The sequence below is a fragment of the Pleurodeles waltl genome, chromosome 11, assembly GCF_031143425.1.
Source record: "Pleurodeles waltl isolate 20211129_DDA chromosome 11, aPleWal1.hap1.20221129, whole genome shotgun sequence".
Lineage (NCBI taxonomy): Eukaryota > Metazoa > Chordata > Amphibia > Caudata > Salamandridae > Pleurodeles > Pleurodeles waltl.
In genome coordinates, this window is record NC_090450.1 from 812372116 (window position 1) to 812398855 (window position 26740).

The 26740-nt window shown below is 42.5% G+C and overlaps 2 protein-coding genes across 3 annotated transcripts in view; one reads left to right on the forward strand and one right to left on the reverse strand.

Annotated features, from left to right (window-relative positions):
* ZMAT5 (zinc finger matrin-type 5) overlaps positions 1-21626 on the reverse strand; it is a 46558-nt gene extending 24932 nt beyond the window's left edge. Inside the window, exons 1-2 of one of the 2 annotated variants that reach the window (XM_069214591.1) lie at positions 21532-21626; positions 4197-4355 (exon numbers count right to left, since the gene is read on the reverse strand). In XM_069214591.1, the coding sequence (XP_069070692.1) occupies positions 4197-4323 (127 nt within the window). In that variant the 5' untranslated portion in view covers positions 4324-4355; positions 21532-21626. Of the gene's footprint in view, positions 1-4196; positions 4356-21361 lie in introns of both variants that reach the window. The other variant, XM_069214590.1, reaches the window with a different exon arrangement.
* Positions 21627-21656: 30 nt separating this feature from the next.
* UQCR10 (ubiquinol-cytochrome c reductase, complex III subunit X) lies at positions 21657-25706 on the forward strand. Its single transcript, XM_069214592.1, has 2 exons — positions 21657-21833; positions 25422-25706. Exons 1-2 carry the CDS (start codon positions 21672-21674, stop codon positions 25467-25469), a joined length of 210 nt encoding a protein of 69 aa, XP_069070693.1. The 5' UTR covers positions 21657-21671; the 3' UTR covers positions 25470-25706.
* Positions 25707-26740: the final 1034 nt, after the last annotated feature.

The following is a 26740-nucleotide window of genomic DNA, read 5'->3' on the forward strand; positions in this document are numbered from 1 at the left end:
CTACAACAGCCTAGAGCCACTGAGGTAGGAAATAAGGGCCACATGTACAAAAGTTCGTTTTTGCAAATAGCAACATTTTTTTATTCACCATTTGGTAATTGTAAACATATATGTACAGAACTGTGGTTAACACTTTTTGCAATTTCCAGTGGGTCGCAAATAGACCTACTGTATTAATATTCATGAGTTAGGTCGTCATTTTAGACCCATTGGGAATGGCAAAAATCACAGGGATGGTGACCTGCTGGGGTCAGCAGACCACCATATGTCTGTGATTGCATAGTTTTTTTTTTTTAATGTAGCCTGTTTTCCTTAAAGGAAAATGAGAGGGGTTTTCAAAAATAAAAATGAAAAAAAGTTTTCTTTATTTTTGTTTGTTTGTTTTTATTTAAGAGTAGGCAGTGGTCTGTGCAAACACTGACTGCGCTTAAAAATATATTTTTACATCCATTCTCAAAGGGGGGGAGGGGTCCATTTGCAAATGGGTTACCAGCTACTTTGGGTGCAAAACATTCACACATACCAGTGGGATTCAGTATTAGGAATGGATGCCCTAAACACACCCATTCCTCCTACTAAGTCGCGAACCCTATTTGCGATTTAACAGGTTACAGATTAGCAAATAGGGCCTTTGGACATATGAAAATGCTTTTTAGCAGTCACAAATAGCCAGATTCTGCTAATCGGACTGTTTGCAACTGCTAAAAGGTTTTGTACACCTGGCATTAAGTTCTTTATTTCATGTTAGGCTTATAGGTTACAGTCACAGCAGGTAAGTTCTCTATTCTTTCTCCATCTGTATCTCTCTCCTAGCTCACACTAAAGACCACACACCAACGTTCTATTACATCATTCAGTCTCAGCATCCACCACACCATTACTGTCTGGAATGCCGAGAGTGAATGATGTATCAATATAGTGGTGGGGTGGTGTCTGCAGTGAAAGGGGCAAACTAGCTGACAAGTGCTAAAGGCAAGCAATCCCAACAGCACAGGCAGCTACAGAATGAATGAGTTTCAAGTTGGAAGTGTACATTGCCGGAAACGGGGAAGAGGCCAGTCTTTGAAGCCAGAGCTTTGGTGGGCAGTTTGGAGCTGTACAGGGATAATATCATGACAGCCAAACAGCGTGTGCAGTAGCAGGAGAACATAAACCTAAGAACTAGAAGAAAGCAAGCGGAGGGTGTTGTAGAATATAAAACCTTTACAAGAAGCTACAAAACAGTGTAGCAGGCTGATGGTGTCAGACAAAGAGGTGAAGTGGACTGGTCCAAAAGTAAGTGCTGATTCTGTTTTCTTTATGTGCCATGTAACGTAACAAAGAGAATGGAAAAGTGCTAACATCCACCCTGTACCGTAAACATTAAATGATTGCTCTGGAGCAAACTTTCATCACATTGAATTAACAGTAGCCAGGGCACTGCACAGCACCACAGCATATCCGAATAAATGAAAATCAATGAAGGCAGTGGCAGCACAGAGTTTGGAACAATACATCAGCAGCGTCTCTCAATGAACAACTTCAAGAACAGCCAATAACAAAATAAAGCTACGTGCACCACATAGCACGGGCTATTACAAACCAAAGGCACTATTTAAAACAGATCAAGATATAAGAACAATATGTAAATAAACTAAAACCAACAAGAACTAATACCAATCATTGTTGTGGCCTTACATTAAATTTGCTCAGGGAAAAGGATGTGGGGTCAGCAAACAATGTAGGTGAATTTAACTTATGTGAAAACACATAACTCATAAAAGTTGGAGTTAACGCCTCTAGAGTAATTAATCTGTTACGAAACGACAAAGGCCCAGACAAGCTGAGTTACACACAGGGAACAACCTGTGCGTTGAAAGCGATATAAGAGGTCTTACAGGAAACAATTTAACTGTCCCTACTCTCCATGGACCCCTTACAAGTAACATATTTTGTCACTATAGCTATATTGATCCTAGAAGGTGAAGAACGCTCATTAACATTTAACTTTTGCTAACCATCTCTATGGTCCACATAATGCTAGGAATCTGGACATCACAGTGGCCCTTTAATGAAAAACCATATGACATACAAAATTAAACAAGTGGTGCATTCTAAAGCTAGCCAACCCAAAAAAATACTAGATCAAAGTGTGGAACACTATTGGGGCGGATACAACTCTACTACTGATAAGATGCAATGCAAAATGAACTCCTTAAAACATTAAGAAGGGTCAAAGCATCCTTCTACACCATAAAGAACAATGAAATGGCAAACAAAACACCAAAAATCTGCAAGATTATCTACAAATGAATGAATTCTGTATTTAAAAATAGTCAGCAAAAGCCACATTACAGCAATGCTAAGAACATATCATAATCAGCATAAATACACTGAATAAAACAACCATGATTCATCAACGCACAGCACATGCCCACTAACGTGCAGTTTGCTCTATCAGTCTTTAGACCAATGAGCCTAAACCAAGTTCTAAAGTCAAAAACAGTACCTACGCCTTATTGTACATCCTTGAGCCTGCTAGGTCTGCCTTTTAAGTATCTGGGATTCATTTCCTTAGGCTCTGCCTAGGCAAAGTTTGCATAAAAGCTTGAAACCCTCTCAACCAGGCAATGACCCTTATAAAACCCTAAACTTCAAAATACTGAACGAAATCACAGATGGTGGTCCTGAAAAAGAAAGCTTAACATGACATTTAAATGAATGTGTTTTATCTTTTATGCTGTAGGCTCAGTGCTCTGGCTGGTGTTACTGTAAATGTATTTTAAGTCTACTTAGAATTTAAGTAACACAAAGAGCTATTTTCTAATAAAAATGCTCCCACCTCAATTCTCGCCAATTTTTTTCAAATGTTTTTCAAATCTATACCTTGCTCAAGCAACAACACTTCCCAGGAAGCTATGCCCTATTTGTTCTCTCTTACTACCAAAGGTAAGCAAAGTAAACTTCCAAGGTTGAGTATGCCTTTGAAGTAACTGATGCCACCCCCCTTTGACGTTGAATGTTTCTTATATATACCTGGACATACTAAAGTCTAACATACCCTTTGCACAAAAATTGTTTTTTTGTTTTGTTTAAGGAATAGGACAAATATGAAGGTAGCCAGAACTGAGTAGAGAAAGACTTTGAAAAGCAGACAGCAAGCTACTCTGAGTAGAATATACACAAACTGGAAGATCGTAAGAGGGGTTATTGGGAACAACTATTTACAGCGTAGATGTCCCGCTCCAGGCAAAGAACCTCCACCACAATAATCTGCTCTGCCAGGAGGAAAGACTCCAATAGTGACTTCCTTGGATTGTCAACTGAGTCCATATACTGGCAGAAAAATGGCCATATAAATAGCTTTCTTAGGAACACACAGAAAGGGCAAGGCCTTGGAGTCGTTTGTTCACGATCCACAAAAGATCAAATGTGGGACGTCACAAGTGCTATATTCTCAGCACACACCATACAAAGGAGAGTTCGTTCAAAAAAACGTAAAAGTTCCTTCCGACTCCATACTCACAAATATTGCAATACTTCCTTTTCTACACTTAGAGTTCCAAAGGAAGTCACAGTTCCTAAACTCCATTATGCATGTACCATTACATAGTAGCACTAGTATTTAATTAATTTCTAATGCATTAACCTAACCTGAATGTGATGGAACAATGTACAAACACGGATTTATTGATAAGTAATTATTTCATAGTGTAACGATCTAAAATACAATCAGCGAAATAAATAAAATAAAAATAAAGAGAAACAAAAATGAGTGGCATCGCACAGGATATGGAAAATGATTTCTATACACCGAAGCACTGCAAGGTTAGAAGAAAGAGCTATGAATAAAAGAAACTACCGATGACTGCTCTCCTGTACTTGAAACGTGGGATAGGAATACGTCATCATGTGTGTTTTTTTTGTTTTTTTTTAAACGGCGCAGTTTTATAAACAAACCCTTCTTGCTTCATTATGAGTGTGTTCATTTTGTTGCTTGGGGGGGATCAAATGGTAATCCCATAAATAAAATAAAAAAACAAAACCAGAATATAAACCATTCAGGTTTCGGCAAGTTCAAATTGTGGGATGAGGTCTACTCTGTTGAAGGAGGCGGGACATACTAAATAGTGCGAATCCCACACATGATACAGAGAGTTGTCCTCCAGTAGTAAATAACATACAACCTTCGCCAGTGGGGTGGGGTGAAGCCTTACCTCGGAAGTAGTCATACCAAACCTTCTTTGAACGCTGGTGCTGTACTCCGCTGAGGTGTTTTTTCCTGTTGTGTAGATTGTCTTGGAAAGATCGATTGCAATAATCACAGAAATACCGCTTGCCCATCTTTCTGCATGCAACGTAACATCTCACAGCACCTAAAACAAAAAGGAAATAGTCACATTCCATGAAAAATCAAGGAGCACTGTGTTAGATGAAAATGGCCCACATGCTATTAGGAGCCATTTGTTTATTTAATCATGGTTTATGGTAATTTAATCACAAATTGTCTCACAGCAGCAGCTGCTGTACAACATGGCTAAAAAACGACAAAGCCAATAGATCTCGCACAGTCGAGATCCACTGGCTTTGCCACTGCTTGTTTGATACAGTGACTTAACTAAGGACCCACTTCATCTACTACCAGGAGCTGGGAAGCCCAATAATTGAGGCTCCGTAAGAAAACAACAGCTTACGTGCAGATGTCCACAATTCAGGACCTTTCTTAACATTATCATTAGGATTCCCATCAGGGCCTACTGCACAGCTATTCTTAGGAGACTGAACAATAGAGCTCAGAGACCCAGACGTGATGTCATTTACTATTGCTAAAACAAAGTGAAATGCAAGTTTCCCCTGATTAATTTATAAGTGCTTTTATAAATCCACAGTGAAGGTTTCTTCTGCAAACTCGCGAAACTTCAGTTTTGAGGTCTCTGACGAGTAAGATTCAGAATTGGAGTAATCAAGATTTCAGATAATTAATCCGGGCATTACCTCCTTGCCAGGCTCCTACATCATACTGCTAAAAAAATGAGGATATAGTAAGCTAAGGGGGTGCCATGCAAAATACCAAAGACAAACACAGAGTGCAATGCACAATGAAAAGAATTTAAGTCGATCACATAACCATCCCATAAGTCATTATCAAAGGAGAAACTAAAGGCAACCACATAGGAAGTGGTAGAAGGGACAGTAGGATTAGCACTGGCAGAATCCATCACATCACTGAGAGCAGAAGAACCCAAAGCATCACACGCACCCTTCAGCGAGATACAGGTGTCTGAAATTGATCAAATAGTTGCTGTACAAATTTTCAAAAGGAAATTCCATTACTTCAGCCCATGAGGTCATAGTACCCCTTTGTAGCTCAGCCCTGAATTGAAAGAAAACAAAATAGGAACATTAGCTGATTCATAGGCCAGGGAAAAGGCTAACTTAATCCACCCAGTAAGCATGGAAAGAGAAGGCCTGCTGCCTTGTGGCCTACAACAAAAGCAACAAATAAAGAATGTGATTCACAGAACAACTCAGTTCTCCTTAATTCAGAACTGCTTGCCACTTGGTCGAGTCAGAACCATCTGGAGCAAGAGTGAATAGCACTGTCTTCTGAACTAAATGAAACATTAACAAAAAGTGCCTGACAGGGGTCAAATCAAACAAGAACGCCATCTTAAGGGTAAAAAATGTCAATCAAGCAATTCAAGAGCATCAAAGGGGGGGTTCCCTTAGAGCACAAAGGACAAGGGGTAGATCCTAGGATGGAATGACTGGGCGATCTCTAAGGCCCTAATTACGACTTTGGCATATGGAAAAGGCTGTATGCCAAAGTCCCGCGGTCAGGATACCGCCAGTGTGGTACCCTTCCTGCTGTCCCTATTACGACTTTCCTGCTGGGTCAGCGGGAAACAGCCCACAACACCGACGCTGGCTCATAATGTTGCAGTGCATAAAGTGCACCAGCACCTGTCGAGCTTTTCACTGTCTGCAGAATAGGGTTAGCAGACAGTGAAAAGCATGATGGGGTTGGCCATGGGGGTCCCCCGCACCCAGTCTCCGCCAGCCTTTACATGGCAGTGCTACTGCCATGCAATTGTTGGTGGAGAAGGGACTCGTAATCTCCAGGGCAGAACTACTTGCAGCGCTGCCCTGGCGGACTAGGATCCAGAACCGCCAGCCCATCCAGTGGAGCAGTGGCAGTGCTGGCAGTCCGATAGTGGCACAACCGTCACGGTCGTAATGTGGCTGTCAGGCAGCCACATTGGCAGCAGTATGACCGCCACCACGGGCCTGGCGTAATGAGGCCTCAAGTGTGGTTTCTTCAAAACTAATTTGTTGTTACAAGGCAAAGGCATTTACTGACTCTGAACCACCCCAGGGTTCCCTCAACATCATAACATCAGTCAACTTTGTTGTCTTAAAGAGAAAATATCTCAGACATTGCCTACTGCTCAGTATGCACTCACAAAGTTAAAGCAGTAGTGTAATAAGATTATTTTCACCCACAGAGACAAAAGAAAACAAATATGGTTAGAATATCCTAGTCATAAACTTCTACCATTGACCCGTCAACAGGGACAGGATAAGAACATGAACTTGAGTATGCTTCCCTGAAAGGGGAACTGAATTTTATAAAAATGATTTTATGTTTAAGTGCTCATCACGGTTTGTCCGTAGCTGGGCAAGAACTCTTCATGAGGACGGTGACGCAGAAGAAACAAAGAGGTAGTGCTATATTAAACCCTGCTGACCCCTTTCCATTTTACATTACTCAAACTTATCAAGTGTTACAGATAAAGCAATAAGGAATCACCAACAAGCATGACGCAACAATAAAAAGACTACAAACGGGGAAACGTCCATAACAACGTGGATGTTTCCCAAGCAAGCGTAACCACGCTTGCCAGAATACCACATTACTTTTTCTGTGCCTTAACCATGCATGTGCTAAACTACGCATATGCATGGTTAAGGCACAGGAAAAGCCATGCGCTGATCAGGAGTTAATGTGGTGAGGTAAGTGGGGCATGGGCTATTTCTTTTTTTTTTTTTAAAGGGGCGGAGGTGTTTGTGTATTTTTTTTCCAAGGCTGTGGTGTGGGATAGGGAGGTTTTCAGGCTGTTTTTTTTTTTTTGGTCCTAGGGACAGGAGTGGGGAGGTTTGGGTATATATATATATTTTTTTTTTTTTAAAGGAGTGGGGGAAAGTTTCAGGAAGGCCAGGACTAGAGAAGAGGAGGAAGGATCGGGAGAGGGCATGGTGCGGTAAGTGGGGTTAGTGGGTACTTTTTTGCAGTGGGGTGGATTTAGGGCTTAGGGTGGGTGGGGGGGTGTCAGGGTACTTTAGTTTCTAGGGGCAGGGCTGCGGTCGGCAAAGATTTTTTTAAGGCTCAGGGTAATTTAGTTTTTAAAGGGAGGATGGGGGTCAGGATAGGTTTTTTTAGGGCTCAGGTTGGGTGGTGGGTCAGGGTAGTTTACTTATTGGGGGAAAGGTTTAGGGCAGTTTAGTTTTTAGGGGCACGGGCGGGTATCAGGGTAGTTTTTTTTTTTTTTAGGATTCAAGGTGGGTGGAAGGGTTGGGGTAGTTTTAAGTATTAAGGGTGGGGATAGTTTTGGGCCTCAAGGCGAGTGGGGGGGAGGTTGCATGACAGAATCACGCATGCTGTTTTGCATGCTGTTTCAACACATGCCTCTATCAGGCATGCTTTTACAAAGAAATTCATTGTTCAGAAACGATGCAGTTGTGGTTCCGACCGCGTTGTTAAGGCATGCGTTGCTCCAGCATGCGTGGTTCCATCATACAACCACTACAAACAGATCACCTTGCATTCAGCTGCAAGTAACCCTTTGTGGTCTTCATACTTTGTGAAACTGTGATGACCTACCAGACACTGTTTGATGGACCTGTACCACCCTAACATTTGTCTACACATCTCTCCCACATCAGAGCTACGAAGTGCTATACTTAAACATGAATTAACACTTTACTAGACCTACTTTGGTATGTAACAAAAACAATACTCATCCTGAGAAAGTAAGCAATAACAGACACTTGGTGCAATCTATCAGCAACATAAAAGCACACCTTTTACAAATGTAACTTCACAAAAAGAAATCCAGTCAAAGACAACACTGCATTGAAACTATTATCATGCCACTATCTACTGAAGAAACCAGACATGTTCACTCCCGCTAAAATAATTGCGCAAGCATGTCCACCCATAAAAGTATAACATACGCACCAACATATCCACCTTATACGGTGCAACAACAAACACAACCACAAACGAGAAATTGTCACAAGCAAATATAATTATATGTTAACCTAACTGTGTGAAATTACCAACATATCCACACAAGACTGACCACACATGCTGGTCCACCCTGGGGATATGCACACAGCACTCTTTATGGCCACACTCTAGGATTTAAGCAGTCCCATACAGATAATTCAGGATTTCAATAAAACACAAAAGTGTACAAACATATACTCACACTTTACATATCTAACAGAGTGTGCTATGGTACACACATTCCTTTCAACCATTACATATGCCAGTGGCTCCAATGACATCTAGTAACACCCTTGGCCTGAAGACCAAGATATTTAAAAAACAATTTGTTTCAGGGATAGAAACATCTCGCATTAGCAGATAATGGTTATTTCTTAGGTTTTTACATAACATCTTTGTAACACAGAAATACCATATATTTGCTGAATGTATTTGTGACTTGTAGTAATGGTCCACACAGCAGTCACAGTAGTAGCTTCTTTATTCATTAGCAATCCCCAATGACGTTACAAACAGCTTCCTTGCTTACTCTACAGCAACTCTCTGCCAACATTCCAACCCTTACTTAAATACCCAGGAATACAGAACCTATTCAAAACTCTAATTGTGACGAAATACTGTACTTAAATAAAAATATACCTAACACCACATAATCCTCCCCTTTTAAAAAAAACAAAAAACATAAAATTACAAACGTATATTTCTTATCTTTGAGACTTTGTCACTCTGCGTGTACAAGTAGTTCAAGTATTACCATCAGTACACGTTGTACTCTCATCATGCCTGTCATACGAAGTAGTGATTAAAACGTATTACCTCCTTGGGAAATAATCATACTATACACCATATAATTCTCTTATCCAACACTCAGGCATACCAATGATCAATCTTCATAAAGGAATATAAAAAAATAGTATTTAATAAATAATCCCATACAAAAACGAATATATAAAACGACAATAATAAAAAATGACCATAAAAATCCAACAGGCCCCACCAACGGCCACTAAAATTCTGGCCAAGCACACATGGGAGACAATACACAAGACAGTCTATCGTTAGTTGCTGTCCCAATTAGGTATTCAGTGGCCAATTGGTAAATGAACCAAATATTTCATCTATTCTTGGTCAGATCCAGTGGGTCCAGCTATCAGCTTGTGTTAACGTGTTTTGATGGCCTCTCACAGTTCTCTCACCACCTTCTTCAGGACGACTTTATACTCTCCCAACAATTTACTTCATATCTGCATCCACCACGAGCCATACATGCATCTATATTAGATAATGCTCATCCAGTTGTGTCCACATCCAGAGAGTCTTTCCTTCTCCTCTGGTGTCCAAAATCAGATGCCTTCGTTTGTTCCATTCTTCTCTCCAGTTCATAGAAATATTCAGAGTGATGCACCACTGGATCGGTTCTCAGTTTAAACTCTGAGGCGGAGCAAGGTTCCCAACCTTTCTTGTTCGGCAGTCAACAAAAACAACCAACCCTGGTTTCCTCACTTTTATCTAGGGCAAACATAGTATCATCACTACTAATGGAGCATGAATAAGATGATAGAACACTCGTTATATGATCGCAATCCAAATAACCAGATTTCAGCCACCATTACTTGCCTGTAGGAATAACAGTGGTGTACAGTCATTAGTGCCTGACCCATTTCTTGCTATGCAATTAGTTTGTCATATGCTAGCGTACTTCAACTCAACAGTGTTATTCGTTATTTTGACACTTCTTTCAGGCTCACTAAATGTGTTCTCACCTTAAACAATTTTCTTTGCACATTTTACATTTACCCACTGTGTAAATTGTAATTAAACTTATTTCTCACAATGTTTGATATAAAACACTCTGGGCCACATTTGTGAAAGTTTTTAGCAGAAGCAAACGGCGAATTAGGCTATTTGCTACAGCTAAAAAGCCTTTTTGTATGAACTAACCCTATTTTGCGAGTCAGTGACCTATTACAGACTTGTAAAACAGTTGGTATTAGGAAGAGGCGTGTTAAGGGCGTCCCTTCCTAATAGTGAGTCACATGGGCATGTATGAATGTTTTGTGATAGGAATGCGGTCACAAAACATTCATACTGTACCAACTCTGTGAACGAGGTGGTAACCCGTTCGCAAACAAGAAGGGGTCACCAAGGGGTCTTGCTTGCTGCAGTGCGGGGTTGATGTGAAAGTGATGCCCAGGGTCCATCCGTGGGAAAATCCAGATGCGCTGTGATGATGGAGCCGCAGTGGAACAGGCGCTGCATCGGTCCTACAGAGCTGCAGGAGCTGTGTCAATTCTTCAGCACAAGGTAGACACTGCGTCGACTTTGCAGCAATTCAATGCATAGATTTTCTTCCCAGGGTACCAATTTCCACTTTCAAGGGCCCAGGGACTGGATTTGGCACCACTTGGCAAGATGGGAATCTTTGCGGAAGAGTCCAGACACTGGCAGATGAAGCCTTTGATGTCCGTGAGACTTCTCACAGGAGGCAAGCTCAGTTCAAGCCCTTGGAGAACCTTGAACAGCAGCATGTAGAAAGCAAAGTCCAATCCTTTCACACCAAGGTCAGAAGCAGAAGGTCAGCACAACAAAGTAACAGGCAGAGTGGCAGTCCCTCCTATGGCATCCAGCTCTTCTTCCTGGCAGAATGTTCTCAGTCCAGTAGTGTTCTGAAGTTGTGGTCTCAGAGTTCCAATACTTATACTCATTTCTGCTTTTGAATTAGGCAAACTTCAAATCTTTATCAATCGATGACAGGTTATCTTTCTTACATTGGCGAAAGAGAGAGACCCACATATGCAGTAAGAACTTACTTTCCAAGCTCATCAATTTGGAAAAGTACACCACTGAACACTTTACTACTAGCATCAGCAGTTACAAACGTTTTAGCCAAAGGATCGAATCCTTGTAAGCTGGATGCTCTAGTGATAGCATTCTTGATTTATGTGAAAGAATTCTTACATTCAGCTGATCAACCAAAATTAAACTTTGACTTCAATAACGCTCTCATGTCATGTGTCTTTTCTGAAACTTTTTCTACAAGCTTAGTATAAAGTTTGACTAATCCTAAAAATGACCCACAGTCACCCTTGGACTGTGGTGAGGGTGCATTGCTATGGCTTCTGTCTTGTCAATAATCTCAGGTCCTAAATATGTTACCTTTCCTTTCAGCAATCCTGCATTTAGTGATCTCTGCAGTTAAACATTTTTTCTCTTCACCTCTTACACTAATTAGGATATTCTGGGTCTTATGGATTTTGGGAATAGCAGAGATGGGTACACCATTTAACTTGCCTACTTTGCTAAAAGATTACTGAATTATTTTAAACCCCGCTCTTTGATATCCTCACCATCACACACTACCAAAACATATTCCGGGCTATTAGGATCCAAGACTATTCAATGCTCTCCAATCCTTCCAACCCCAAACAGATTGCCCATCAATGGACTATCAGCTGCCACATAAAGCTTACAAGTAGCTTGACTGTTCTTAAACTTAGACACAAGCACTCTAAACCCTAACACGTTGATTTTGTGTCTGGCAAAACTCTCCAGATTAACATCTGTAGGTTCTAAATGAGGACCGATGAACTGGGCAAAGTTCTTCTCCCAAACTGAACGTGCCATGACAGTAAAGGGGGATGCAGAATCTCAAGCAACCTGTAAGAAAACCCTTCCAAAAGAAGCCACACAAAAGTTTTTTTGCTATCAATTCCATTAATGTTCAACATCACTTTTTTTGTAAACACTGAGGGGGAAGCTAATAAAGATGCTATTCCAGACAGACGACTCTGTACCACTCTCAATAACACACGCTACCCAGCTTTTCTTCTGCAATATGTTTCCTTGAATGAATTTGTTTGAAGTAAACAACTGAACCAGTCAATGGATCTGGCAGAAGAAAGTTATTGGTTCAAGGGGTTGATTAATTCTGCGCTTATTATTAGATTTGTAGTAATGGTTCACGCGGCTGTATGAACCCCCATGACAAATAACAAATAGTTTCCTTGTTAACTCCACAGCAACTCACTACCAACATTCCAACCCTTGTATAAATACCAGAACCTATGCTAAATTATAACTGTGATTACACACCGTATTGATATGCAAATATACACAACACCACAGGACAGTACATAATTAACTTCTGTATAATCTAAACTTTAAATTATTTTTATCCTCCAGAAAAAGTAAGCTAATCATATTTCCTAGAGTTCTTCAGTTTTCCCAATTGGAAGCACTATTGAAGAACATGTTAAATGCATCAATTTCCGAGGATAGTCTTATGGAACAGACACTTTATATTGAAATGCCCTATCAGTACCGCCATTTTACATCCATGGACTCTATTTGCTCAAGCAGAACCTGACTGTTTGTGGCGTAATCCACATCTCTACATGACTAAGAGGCTCATGTTGAGTTTGGCAGACGGGAAAGCCCATCTGCCAAACTTCTGACAGAGTGGCTGCCGCAAACACATCGACCTCCCCACTGGAGTCATTATGAGTTTCCTGCTAGGTCGGCAGGTGGAAATCTGAGTTTCTGCCCGCCGGGCTAGTGGGAAACAGGCTACAGCATTGTCTCCGGCTCGTAATCGAGCCAGCAGCAATGCTGTAGCCAGTTGGGTGCACCAGCACACTCGCAGTGATCACTGTCTGCAAAGCAGACAGGGAACTCTGCGAGGGAAATTGGCAGGTGGGGGGGCACTGCCCATGCAAAGTGTATGGGCATTGCAGTGGACCCCCTGTGGCCCCCTGCACCTGTTCTCTGCCAGCCTTTTTATGGCAGTGTTACATCCATGAAAAGGCTGGCGGAGAACAAGGTTGTAATCCGCAGAGGAGCTTGGATTATGATCTCTACCACCGCCAGGCTTCTGGGATCCATGATCCTGGCAGAGCTGGTGGTTCCCTGGTGCCAGGGTTTTCTTGTGATTACCTTTCTCACTACCTCCAAACCAGCCATCGCTCTGAATGGTAGTGCCAGTGACCCATTTGCACAAGTACTATTGAAGTTGTTTACTCACTTTGAAGGTTAAATGTTGAAACAGCAGTGTCACTTCACCCACTAAGGACAATGGGAGTTATTACAACTTTGGAGGAGGTGTTAATCCGCCCCAAATGTGACGGATATACCACCAGCCGTATATTACGAGTTCCATAGGATATAATGGACTCGTAATACGGCTGGTGGTATATCCGTCACTTTACCGTCACTTTTGGGACGGATTAACACCTCCTCCAAAGTTGTAATAAGCCCCAATGTGTTTAGCCTGAGCACAGTAGCTGGAGTCTCAAACTAATTGAGAGTGACTGAGAGCAGCGGGCAAGAAGGTCATGTCTGAGCGGTAGGGGCAGGGAGCCTACTGAAGACACAAGAAGTTTGCTTCTGAATAGTGTCAAGTGGTGGCTAGAGACACAGATCACATCAGGCAGGCGCCAGAGTCAGTCTCCATACAGAAACAATGTGTGCGGCTTATTGTGAGTCGCTGCACAAGTACATTCCGCGGCATCCAGTCCTTCAAGGCTCCTGGCTGGGGCGTGGGGGCTAAGGAAGTGGGGAGGCGTGGCCTGCCAGCCGGAATCGACAAGCATGTCATCAGAGGCATGGTTCATTGCCAGGCCTGGAAAATATACACATGCAGCAGCCAGCAGACCTAATACGGTGAGCACCACTGTTAATGAGGTGGTTGCACGCAGAACTGAAAGGTGCTAGCTCTACTCAGGAGTTAATGATTGTCAGTGGGTGCGGCAAGGAAAAAACAAAGCTGCGTGTCTCCATGCTGGGCCAATCACCCCCTGCAGAGTGCGGTCACAATGGTGGTGCCTGCTGCTGAAAAACCACAAGACAAGGTGCTGGCTGGATGCATGTTCTGCAGTGTATCTGATTGCAGAGACTATTGCTTAATGTTTCACTACACTCAGGGTGGGAGACCATGTGATCCTGGTCAGCCCATTACACTCAAAGGCCAAGCACCTTGCTTGATCTGGAGAGCATGGTGGCTCCTACCATAACTGTAAACCCGGAGGCCGGTAATGATTTGTGGAACACTGTTAATTTGTTAGAGAGGCAGGCTGCAGGGAAGCATTTTGAACACAGTGGCAGTCTGTGTTATTAACGCAGCTGAGCTCTGGCGTTCGAGCTTCTCATCACTGCATGGTCCTAGCTGCGCTATAATGCGCAACTAATGCATTTTTGTGTGGTAATGTAGATGCCAGCATTAAAATGCATTAGTCTAACCCCTTATGTATGGTACCTGCCAGTGTCCAATTTTCAGTTATTGTAGCTGTAGGGTAGTTGGAAACAATATGGGCTTTGTAGTTGCTACAACCAAGCTTTGGCTGTGCATGCATACTAAGGGTGTCATTACGAGTGTGGCGGTCTTAAGACACATGAATAAATATGGTAATTTGGCACAACAAAAGAACTATGGCTTGCAATCTTAGAACGTTACTTACTTTCAACGCGATTGTTTATTTTGTGCTCTGGATTTTGGTTTATCACAACTTTATTTATTCAGCAGAAACAATGTATTGGTCACCATAGCAACGAGTGAGTCCAGGCCAGCTGCAAGCCTGCAGCAAGCTAATAAGCTAAAAACTGCTTGAGTCATGCAGAATGGCACTCCACAACAAAGTGCACACAGGTTGCGAATATTAATGCTCTTATAATCCCCAGAATCTCTGTGAATGTGTGACTAATGCATTTTATTGCAGCGATGTGGGCACCAGCACTAAAATGCGTTAGTCTAACCCCTGATGGGTGGGACTTGGCAGACCTGCGGTCCAAATGAATGACTATGTGTCACTGTGTGAGGGACGGATTGATTTTGGAAGTGGCAGGGAGCCAACTGGTACTGTCCTGTGTAACTGTCCCCCTTGGCCATTCTTCACTTGTTAGCCAAGACCACTTTGCACACAGGGTGATAGGTTATTAATCTTGCATTAAGATTTCAGGGATGTTGCTTGCGTTGCAAGGCAATTTGTAGACCGCTACAAAATATAGGGTCACTCAAAGTGCCTTATATAATGTATAGAAATCATACATGCCACCCCTCCCGATTCCTGTATGTAACAATGAGATTCCTCTGCGGACTTCGGCTAACAAATTCAGGTCCTGTATAACTCAGAATATACACCAGGTGTGAAACGCCCATTAGGCTAAAGGTGCTTCAGCCTTAATCCCCACCCCCTTGTGAGCCACAGCTCAGGCTGCAGCTTCTGGGTGCTTGCCTCAGGGAGTGCCTGGGCAGAGCACTATTTGGGAAACATTTTCTTCTCCTTAGAAAGACACACACAGTTTCTGTGCTGCTAACAAATCTCTTCAAAGAAGGGGCAGAGGTCACCAGTAATTCTAAATATGCTGTCTTGGACTTCATGGTGGGGGCTCTCGCTGTGCAAGGCCATATTCTTTAGCATTCCTCATTGTTTTACAGGCCATACAATGATTGCACATTAACACAGATGACCGAGGCAGCCTCTGCAATTGAAAAGTAATCCCTACCCTGTTTCCAACCAACCTTATCCTGAGTCCAACTAAACAGAAAAGGCACAAATTATATTGTATATAATTCCAATACAGGCTAAAAAATTAAGGGGCAGATTTATTTCATGCAATTCGGCATTGCAACTTGCTGCTTGTGTTGCATGAAAGGGAGAGAGCAGAAATGTGCCATATTTGCAAAGGATATGGCATGTTTCTGTTGTCTCCTAGCGCTGGAGCACTTGATTGAGACTGCCTGGCACCAACACAGCCATTCTTACGCCATGGTGCTGGGGGCCTGTGTTAAGGACAGGTGTGTGTGTGTAGGGGTGTGTGTGTGTAGGGGTGTGTGTGTGTGTGTGTGTGTGCTGCAGAATGATGCAACACATATACAAAGAGGAAGTAACATGGAAAACTAACGATATTTCTCCCTGTTAAGCCTAGCTCAGGGAGGTGAACCATTTTGGCTGAATCCTGGTTTACAGACCTTTGTAAATCTGGTATTGTGTCAAAATCTATGGGTGGATACGCGGGAATGCCCATATCCACCCATGGAGCGTGTAACTTTGGTTTTACTAAACCACACACGGCCATGCAAGGTGGCTTAGTTAATATCACTAAATGACTTGTCTTACTTTGCAACAACTTGAGTCACACAGGGGCAACACAAGTCCTCAGTAAATCTAATTGGGGAAAGGGACTTTTAAAAGATAGTTTTTCAGACAGTCTCTGTTTAAAATGTTCCTGGCTGTCTATTCTATTCCAGAAGGAAGGCCTAACAGGCAGTATTTGCATCAGAGTGGTGGCTTGACAATAACATATCACACAGTTACTTTAACAGTCAAGCATTTTACTCTAACAGTCCGTAGACAAGCAGCGGAGAAGAGCCTTCCATCAATTAGCACCTCTACTCTATGATTGCTATGTAGCTCGGTTTAGGTACAGCTGAACATGTGCACCACATTAGGGGTACAATATTCCACTGATTCTCATCGCAGGCTGCTGGGTGCTGACCTCTCACAGTCCACCTCACAAAAAACTTGTGCCTCTTGCCCTTGATATTTGGTAGCTGAAAATGTAACAGACTAACAGAGAGGATCATTATATCACTGTGTATAGATGGCACCTGGCACTGCACCCACCAAAGCTTTCTGTTGCAGCAGCATGGCATGACTCAAACCTTGTGCGGTTTACCTATTGGGCCTCTTTACCATCTCTGCATGTGGTTGTTGATGGTTGGCAAACGTGGTGAAACAGGTGCCCAGCACCAAATCCAACACACAGACAGATTTCAAAGGCACAATTGAAACACACCTTGGGTGCGCAAGCTCTGCGCCTTGCTGTCTTCTCCAGCTGACCCACATTTGCAGTCAACTGGTGCTGCCCCTGCCTTCTACTATCCTAAGTCATCTTCAAACCAGCAAATGTATTCATGAATGTTAATGCACCTTATGAAACACAGTACAAATACCTCCCCCTTTTTTAATGTCTGCCTGAAGAGGGGATTTTAAATCTTAGTGCCAGAGACAAAAGTTCACATTTTACATATGTGAGGGAATCACAGAGGTTGAGTAGGGGTGACATCTGGGTGATTATACTAAAACAACCATATTCCCCATCAAAGCAATGAAGTAGCCTGAGAATTAAACAATATCAGGCAGTATTTATGGTCCAAAAGAGAAATTAATAAATTTTCTTCAGAAATTTCTCAAAATCATAGTTACTCACTGGCCTGGCCCTTCAAACCCTATCCCTATGATTGGTCCCCCTCAGATTTCCACTAGGGCTCCTACTAAGAACTTGACATGTGAACCCAGCCAAAGTGTGACAGATCTAGAGTGTTGCTGCACAACATAACAATCAAAGGGTAAAGACTGCCTGGGATCGAGAAACATATTTCAGTGCTTATTTGGTTAAGCAGAGGGACCCAAAACTGAAGTTAGTTGCACTTCTAGATATGTGGCTGAATACCTAGAACACATAAACGAGTTCCTGCACAGAGAAAGTTAGTTCTTGCACTATAGAGAGTGGGACTCTTGTTATAAACAGACCCCCATCCTCTTGTAAAGCAGAGCTCAATCACAGATTGAGTTGATCTTTTTTTTTGCATTTTTATAGAGCACAAACTTGACCTGAAGGTAATGGGACACTTTACACGAGCAATCAATGGGCCCGCCCCACAATTAGTACATCCATTGCCTCTTTCATGTCATGGTGGTTTCTCAATGCTCTACGGATAAACACTTTATAGGAGCACCAGTTCCATTACACAAGATAACATACATTTTGTAGGCACAGGAGGATTAAGGGCCTTATTCAGATTTCAGGGGACAGGTTACTCCGTCACAATGGTGACGAATATCCTGTCCACCGAAATATAAATCCCATTATTTCCTATGGTATTTATATTTTGTTGGACGAGATAACCCATCCACTGGAATCTATATCAGGCGAGCTTTGAATCGAGCTTTGATCATGGCTAAAAAATTTGCAGTTCTGAGCAAATCACTTAATCTGTGATGATGGTGTAATTGTGTATAGTTGTGTGTACTTCAAAGATTTAGGCTCCTATTTGATGTACACAGTCTTGCTTTGTCTCCATCACTCCCTACAATATACAACACTCTGTTGCTACCCGGCTAAGTCTGTATTATAACTATATAAACTCATACATGTTTTTGCATTGTGAAGTTATCCTGCTTAATCCTCTGTGTGTGTGACCCTTCGTTTTGTGCTCTTTGTGAACACTTTTTCCTTTTGTAACATTCACACAGAAGCCCTATATAATTGTATTTATCCCAGTTCATGTGCCACACCTTTAATAGGGTTCCTAAAAGTCTCCTCGATGTCTCAGGGAGCAACTTCTTGTGTTTATCTGGGGATCCCCGACATAAACATCTTTTTGTTCCCTAAAGCATTTTTTACCATGTGTCTGATGTTGTTTTTAGTAAGAAAAGACATCTTCACAAGAAGATTTTTTTTTCTGTGTGTCAGGCATGCACACAGATACAAGAGGTACTTGGTACAAACCGTCTTGCACTCATCTGATACTCTCGGGTCTGGTGGATAGCCTCGAAGGTCCAGCAGTGCTTAGGGGCACATTTACAAGCCCCTTTCCGTCATTCTTGCACCACACAATGTGGAGCAAGAGCGAAACAGCTGAAAAATTATATTTATAAAGCCACGCAAGTTCAACTTGTGTGGCCCTGAGTGGCTTCAAAAATCTTGAGTAACGCATTGCAAATCACTGCATTGGATTACTCTGCAAAAGGGAGGCTTTCATGAAGGAAACTGTCTCTGTACATACTATATCAAAATGAGATATAGTGTGCACAGAGTCCAGGGGTTCCCCAGATGCTTAAAAGAGAATAAAGTAGATAATACTAATGCTCTTTTTTGTGGTACTGTGGTCGAGCAGTTAGGCTTGTCAGAGGGTAGTGAAAGCATTTGTTGTACACACACACACACACAGATGATAAGGGAAGCACACACTCAATAACTAACTCCAGACCAATGGTTTTTATATAGCAAAAATATCTTTTGTTCATTTATTTCTAGAGCCAAGAGATTCAAGTTGCAGGTAAGTACATAAATAAATAAGTATTCCACATATGCATCAATACCACTTTGATCAGAATTGGCAAGTTGACCAGTTTTTGAATAAATGGCAATAATCTGTTTTAAAGGTTGACAGTTCAATTTTCAGAAACAGTTCCGTGGGAGGGAAGAAAAGTTAGTACAATATGCAGGTAAGAACAAGACTTTCAATTCCAGTGTCTGAGGGTCTGGAAGTCCACACGTAGGGGGTTCAAGATAACCCCAAACACCCACCACCAGCAACACTGGGCCAGCCGGGTGCAGAGGTCAAAGAGGAGGCAAATTTAACATGGGCTCCTATGGAGACTGCGGACACTCAATCATATCTGCTTGCGGGTAAGTACCCGTGTCTTCAGAGGGAAGACTTGGGGGGTTTAAGAGGTGCACGGGGGCATAGGTTAGTACCAAACACACACCTTTGGAGGCACATGGGCAGCCAGGTGCAGGGTGCGAACATAGCATCGGGCTCCCAATGCTTTCCTATGAGGGGACCCCGGGGTCACTTAGATGCTACAGGCTGGGTGCTGGTGGTTGGTTCCAGAAAACCACAGGCTGAACAAGTAGGAGGGTCGCCTGCTGAACATTTCTGAACCAGACGTCTGGTACCCCAAGGCCAGGGGGCTTTGGGTGCAGTGTACCTTTTGGCGACAGGTATCTTCGTCCGGTGATGTTGTGGTCAGGGGAAGGGTCCTCTGGATTCACACTGCAGGCATTGTCATGGAGGACAGGAGGGGTCAACCCAGGGTGGGCACTTGCTCAGAATCACCTGGGGACCCTCTCTAGTCGGTTGGGCCACCTGGACACAGGCGCAAGGTGCATAGTGGTCAGGACTTGCGATGTAGTTTCTCCTTGGACAGGGCCACTGACCACGCAACTTCTTGGTCCTCTGTGATGCAGGCAGTCCTCTAGAGGCTTGACCTGCATGATGCATTGCTTTCTTTTGTAGGGCTTTTGAAGCTGGATACAGGCCGGTTGGGCTGGAGCCAAATCAGTTTTAATCTCCTGTCTTCTATGCTGGGTTTTCAGCTAAGCAGTCCTTCTTCTTTGTTCTTGTGAGGTCGCTAGGAATCTGACGAACTGGGTTCGGGGAGCCCTCAAATCCTGGATTTAGAGACATTACAGGGGTCAGAGGAATGGCTACTGTCCCCGAGGGTGGCTACACCCTTCCGGTGCCCCCTCCCTTTGGGGAGGGGGGCACATTCCTAACCCTCTTGGACTCTATCCTCCAAACCAAGATGGTACAAGGGTGCCTGCATTGGCACTAGGCTGCCAAAAGGTTGCCAGTACATGGGAAAAGGCAGGAATACACCATATTGACTTAAATACAGCACATTCCTGTCCTTTCCCTGTCACATGCCGCACTGCGTGATAATCTCGTGAAATTGCCCCCAAGTGTTTGAATGGAAATTATCAGCAAAGCCAGTAGATCTGGCTTTAATTTGTCCATGCGTGAAAATACAGTCATTCAGGAACGTTTGCGGGTGCACTGAAGGCAGACATGTTGGCAATGTGTGCTCTTACACTGGCTCTCAGAATGTTGCATCCCACATTGTGTGAACTGACAGCCATTGCTGCTTGACTTAGTAGCCCCCCCACCCCTCAAAACCTTGGGTCTAGTTGTGCCCCTGGTATAAACTGCCAGTAACCTGCTGCTGCAGGCCAGTGAACAGCACTTGCATCACTCTTTCTCTGCCTGACATAACGCTTTCTCCATACTCCTGGCAGGTAAGGAAAGAAATCTTACATTTGCATATCTAATATCCGATCTTACAGCAGCAGCAGAATGACAAAACCCATAACAGTAACCCGATTCAGGCCCCAATAGAAGTGAATGGAGAATAGGGGAAATACATTCTCCCGATTTTTTTTCTAGAAATATCACACTGTTCTCTTCTAAAATGTTGAAAGGTATGAGAAATGTCACACATAAGCACACTACAATCTGGAAATGTCACACATAAGCAAACGAAAAAACTTGGCCGCTACGCCATACCACAATGCGGTGTCGTTATTACAAACCTCTGCCATCACTGGTTTTGTTGGACAGAGCTGCTCACATGATACGATTTATGGTCGCAGACCTGGCGCCGAAATACGGGAGGAAACGTGTCATCAGACAGAGTACACCCTAAAACTCATCTAAGCGTTACCCTAGCAGGACATGCACTGCTTCATTTTCTGTGTCTTGCCTGGAAGTCCTTTAAGAAGCCGCCATTTTAGAAACAGGCAAAACGCTCCTCCTATGCGTCTTAAAGTGTGCGCCCTAATACCGAGCCACGTCGCTCGATCGTAAGGTCACGAACAGCGGAGTCAGTTTGAGAGCTCGCGCATGCGCACAACTGCAGCAAAGATGGCGTTGGGCTCTACGGTTTATAATCTGCTCTTCCGCAGGACTTCAACGTTTACCTTGACTATTGTGGTGGGGGCCCTATTCTTCGAGCGGGCCTTCGATCAAGGGGCGGACGCTCTCTATGACCATCTAAACAAAGGGGTAAGTGAAAGACTGGTGGGGTCACCTACTGAGAACAAGTTGGAGTCTGGGGGAAGTCACCTTGAGGATTAAGGACGAGATACTAATTGAGGTGCGGAAAACATGGTTCTCGATAGGTGAGGCTAAGCAGCGACTGGTGCGGATGTTTAGAGTCTGGCGGATATATTAAACTAAAATCTGGACTACTGGCAGTTTGTAGAGCGAGCTGGTAAGAGGATCGGGTCTCGCTTGTCAGTGAGACTGCGTTGTGTTTTCGCTTATACCAGGCTGAAATTGTTCGGTACTCGAAGTGAAACTGTCCACAGGCGCAGCGGTTCTTGTATGTAATCGCAAAGCGCCCCCAACCCACTTCTGTTCGTTATACATATAAGCAGATGAAGGAAATCCTGCGGTGGCCCTTCTGCTGCATGTTCAGCACAGCAGTGTTCGCGCCTCAGCTCTCTTGGTGGTGATAAAGGTGTATTTAATCTGGGAGCTTGCACACGTTATACATCCATTCCACTTGTAGTCGTAGTCTTCGTATTGAGACGTTTGTCATTTTATTTTTCCCCATAAACTTTGAACACATTTTTATGACTACACTGATGTCACATCACTGGTGCAAAGGTCACCTGGCATTACTACTTATAACATAATTAAATGTGCCATTTAGTACTCGCCTGGAGGAATGTTGAAAACCTAAGTCAGCAGATTTGGAGATGAGTGCCTGAGATGTTAGAAAATATCCTTGTATAAAGGCGTGGGAGCGTTACCTGTCTATTTAGACTTACTTTAGTCTTTGAATGTTGGTTATTATGAATAAGTGGGATGACATTGGCAGTGCCAGGGCGGCACGATTCGATATCTACTCTCCTATGAATTTAGTAGAGCAATTTCTGGTGTGCCGTAACATCTTCCACCTGCTGCTGCATTTCTACGGAGTACGGCGGAAAAGTGTTTCAGGTTGGCACAATATCGTGCTTATCGTTATCAGAATATAGACGTTTAACTGCACACATCAAACAAATGCCCCTAAAGTGAAACCTGTGCCCCCACGAATCAGCTTAATTTATTTGCAAACTTTCGAGATCTTAATTTATCGTCTTCAGGCTTTTCTTCAACAGGTAAAACATGAGAGCTAGCCGTTGTTTCAGCCCTGGAAAATGTGCCTGTTCCTTCATAAAATCTTGTAAAAAGAAATGGGATTTAATTGTTTTAGCTCAGCAAACTATATTTAGTTATTTTACTCGGCTAACACTGTACGCTTACCTAAATATGTATTTCTGGATACATAGTGTTATGTACTCCCCTTCCAGGAATACAAATATATAGAGGTCTTTGTTGCGTCCACTTAAACGCCCCCTAACTCTGTACATTTGTATATGCTCTGTTGAACATGTTAAGCGGATATGCTGCTACTCTAAATTGTTCTAGACAAACTGTTTGCAGAGACCACCCGCACGTAGTGAAGTGTATTAAACAGGTCAAACCATTTGTACGTGATGTAGCACACACTGTCAGGGGCAGCAATTACTCCTGCTCAGCCCAAATGTATCCTCTTCGATTGATTTCTCGAAAAGCACCCCCTTTAAGTAAACTATTCTGTTAAAGTCCACAATACTGGACAGTGCGAACAGGCACACACGAGCAAGACATAAAATTTAAGATTCTCAGACACAACACAGTTTACGAGTTACTAATTCATTGCTCCAGTACCACGTTTCAGGAAGAAACATTCAATTGACCTCTCAGCAAATAAAATAATTCATTTTTTTTTTCTTCTGCGTTCCACCTATTGGGTACGGAAACGCGTTAACCAAAATAATACACCTATATATGCTCCTTGAGGCCAGACACATTTCAGAATGTTCCCATATTGCCACCTCTTATGCACCGAGCACTAATTTTAGAGGTAGTATCAAGACCCCTGCTTTGCTTTTCCATATAAACTAGCAGCACAAGATGTAGAGCTGTAGACTGAGATGCATCAGAACTGGAAGGAACAAATGGTTATGCATCTCTGACACCTTGTAAGCACAACTCTAGGGGTAAGACATTGTAAATGTTAACGTGACTAGCACTGAATGTAAACAGAGGGATGCTGTTTTGTATCATTAAACAGTGCAAGCACATCCTAGCATTCAAACCCTTACTGTGAAGGATGTCATAAGATTTAAATAGTCGTCTAGTCTGTCAGCTGCCTAGACTTTGACATGGTGGCTGAGTGAGGACAAGTAATTATGACAAGTCAGAAAGAATCTGCTGTCTCTCTACGTCATTAGTAAGAGGTTTGATACAATACAGGTCCCAGGCAAACAGTAGTTCTGGATTAGTATTGTGGAAAGGTTGTCTTCATTGCATCATCATCTTCAACATTGGTCCAAGAATGGCTTTGTTCTACAAATATATATGACTGCAATATTACCCACTGGAAGAACTCAAAATCCTTAGGTTTTATTCTAGAAGGCAACTTTAACATCAGCGATATCTCATCTAAAAATGCAAACTTCCAAATTTGTTAGGGAATTACATATTTCTCTCTCAATTCCCCCCCCCCCCCCCCCCCCCCCCAACCACTCTGAGTGTCAAAACCTTAAGCAGTCCTCCTTGACAAATTAAACCCTAAAACCACTGGTGACTCCTAAGCGAGACAGTTTGTTGGTGTTTTATTCCATCTGTGTTCGTACTTGGAAATGTGGTGTACTTACTGGCTTAGCTTCTCACAACCTTGTGTGCAAATATGTGACTTCGGCTTGATTGTTAATTATTATTTGTTCCTGTTTCGAGGAGTTTTGCCCTCATTTTGATCATCTAATTGTATTATGATATTTTTATGTGGTATTATGATATTTTTATGTGGTATTATGTAAAGCTCTCTGATGCTCTTGGACGTGATTACTGCTATATAAGAAGCTTTAAATACACTTACAAATGCGCAACTTTGGAAGGAGGAGAAAGCTACTTCGCTTTGTGCACCTCTAGTGAGTAGTAAGTTCACCCCTTCCTCATCGATGCATAGCACACAACAGGTACCTATTTTGGGTCCGGGTAGGTAAAACACTCCCCTCCCATTGTTTGCATCTCAGGAGAGAAAAGAAGACGGAACATTATTCTGTTATCATTCACACTCAGGTGAATGAGTAGGTTGAACATCTACCCATATGCACTTTATACACTTTTTAGGTATAAAAGGGTTAGAGCAATCCTTCATAGAAACTGTAGACACAACTCTAACCTATGAGAGCAGTGAACAAACGCACCATTCGACCCCCTCGCCTTAAAAAATAAAAATAAATAATAATAATCTCAGGACCCCCTCGCCTTCAAAAAACATATCTTAGGTTTGGGTGAAGTGTTCCTTTTGAGAAAACAGGAGTTAAGTTGCATTTGTGATTTTAGTTGACAAGAAGGACTAATTATCTTAGGTGTTGTCCAAACCCACTCGCCATGCACAAATTGTACTTATAGTAGATTGGCAAGCAAAGGAGGAAGTGCTAAGGAGAGGTGGATCGTTTAGTACCGGGATTCGGCAAAGTGTGAGAAAGAAGAGTTTATGTATGGGTAAAACCTTTCTTGCTGTCTGATGCTAATAACTGATTTATTTTCTAGAGACTATGGAAACACATAAAACACAACTATGAACAGAGCGAGGAGTAGAAGTCAAATGCAGCACTGATGACCATGCTGAACCAGGCAGTCTGAACCCATGGAATACTGGCCTTATCTCGTGGCTAAGAATGGAGTGAGAATTGTCAACCGTTAACATATTTCCCCTTGGAAAGCACATGACCATCGGCCACACAAGACCTACAGATGCCTGAACTTTAATTTGGTCTCCTAATGTTTTCCTGGGTGAATGACTTGTATTGAGGAAATAAATGCCCTTGAACACCCCCTAAGTGTGGTATTGATTTAATCTAGACCTTTGAAACACAAAGAAGGGGAGCTTTGGTTACATACTTTGGTTATTATGTATTATGAGATAGGAGCCTAGTACATCACTGCTGAGTTGATTAACAGATGGCTCCAAATTGTAGATTTTTTTTAAATATAATTTTGGTCAACAGTGTAGTCTAAGTACATCCCTTATTAGAGGGATGGAACCCCAGTTTTATGGAGGCCGAGTGGCTTTTAGGATCACAAGTAACATTGTGTCTGATTTTTCGTTGTACAACCCTTCCATTCTTTCTTGCACTTTCACGAACATCAATATATATGTATTTTTAAACAGACCCTTTGATTACTGGCTCATGTGTACTTAAAGACTCACTGTGACAGCCAAGAGTTCTAGATTTTTGCCATGACGACCATTCCACCCCTCCCACTCTTCTAACCTCACCAAAAAGGGGCCAGAACTTTACAAATCATTTTTTGAAAACCTACGCTTTTTTAACAGTGAGTTGTGTTTCTCAGTGGAAGGATACCTAAGATTACACTCAACAACTGACTTCAATTTAAACTCCAAGAACCAGCCAGTCATCCCCTCCCTACTCTCTCTTTTTTTTTTTCTTTTTGTTTGATGAAAAGATTTATGAAATTTATGGCTGTTACATTAACCATACAATGTTGGTCTTGATTTGCACATTAAGGAGCACTTACATTATGTCCTGTCAAAGTATCCCAAGGTAGTGCCAAACTAAAAAGCATTGGAAAATGCAATAAGTCTTGCTTTGGAGACCTTTTGGTTTTGGCACTGATTTTTTGCTGTTTTGTACTGCAGCATAGCAAGTTTACGAATCTCGGATGGATTAGTAAATAAAAAGTTGCATACAAATGTGCTTTTTTGGCATGGCACTTATGTGCTTTTATTTTATTTATTTATTTTTTTCAAACCGGTGGGATTTGGTGGTGGAGAGCAGGTGTGAGAGAAGGATGTGGCTGGGGGAAAGAAGGACAAACAATGGGGAAGCACACAGACAATGGAGGGT

What these genes read in the sequence shown, in the direction of transcription:
- UQCR10 (XM_069214592.1), top strand. Translation starts at nt 21,672, where the DNA reads ATGCGCACAACTGCAGCAAAGATGGCGTTGGGCTCTACGGTTTATAAT. An exon ending in ATGACCATCTAAACAAAGGG is followed by an intron (nt 21,834 to 25,421) that starts GTAAGTGAAAGA and finishes TTTATTTTCTAG; the next exon opens with AGACTATGGAAACACATAAA.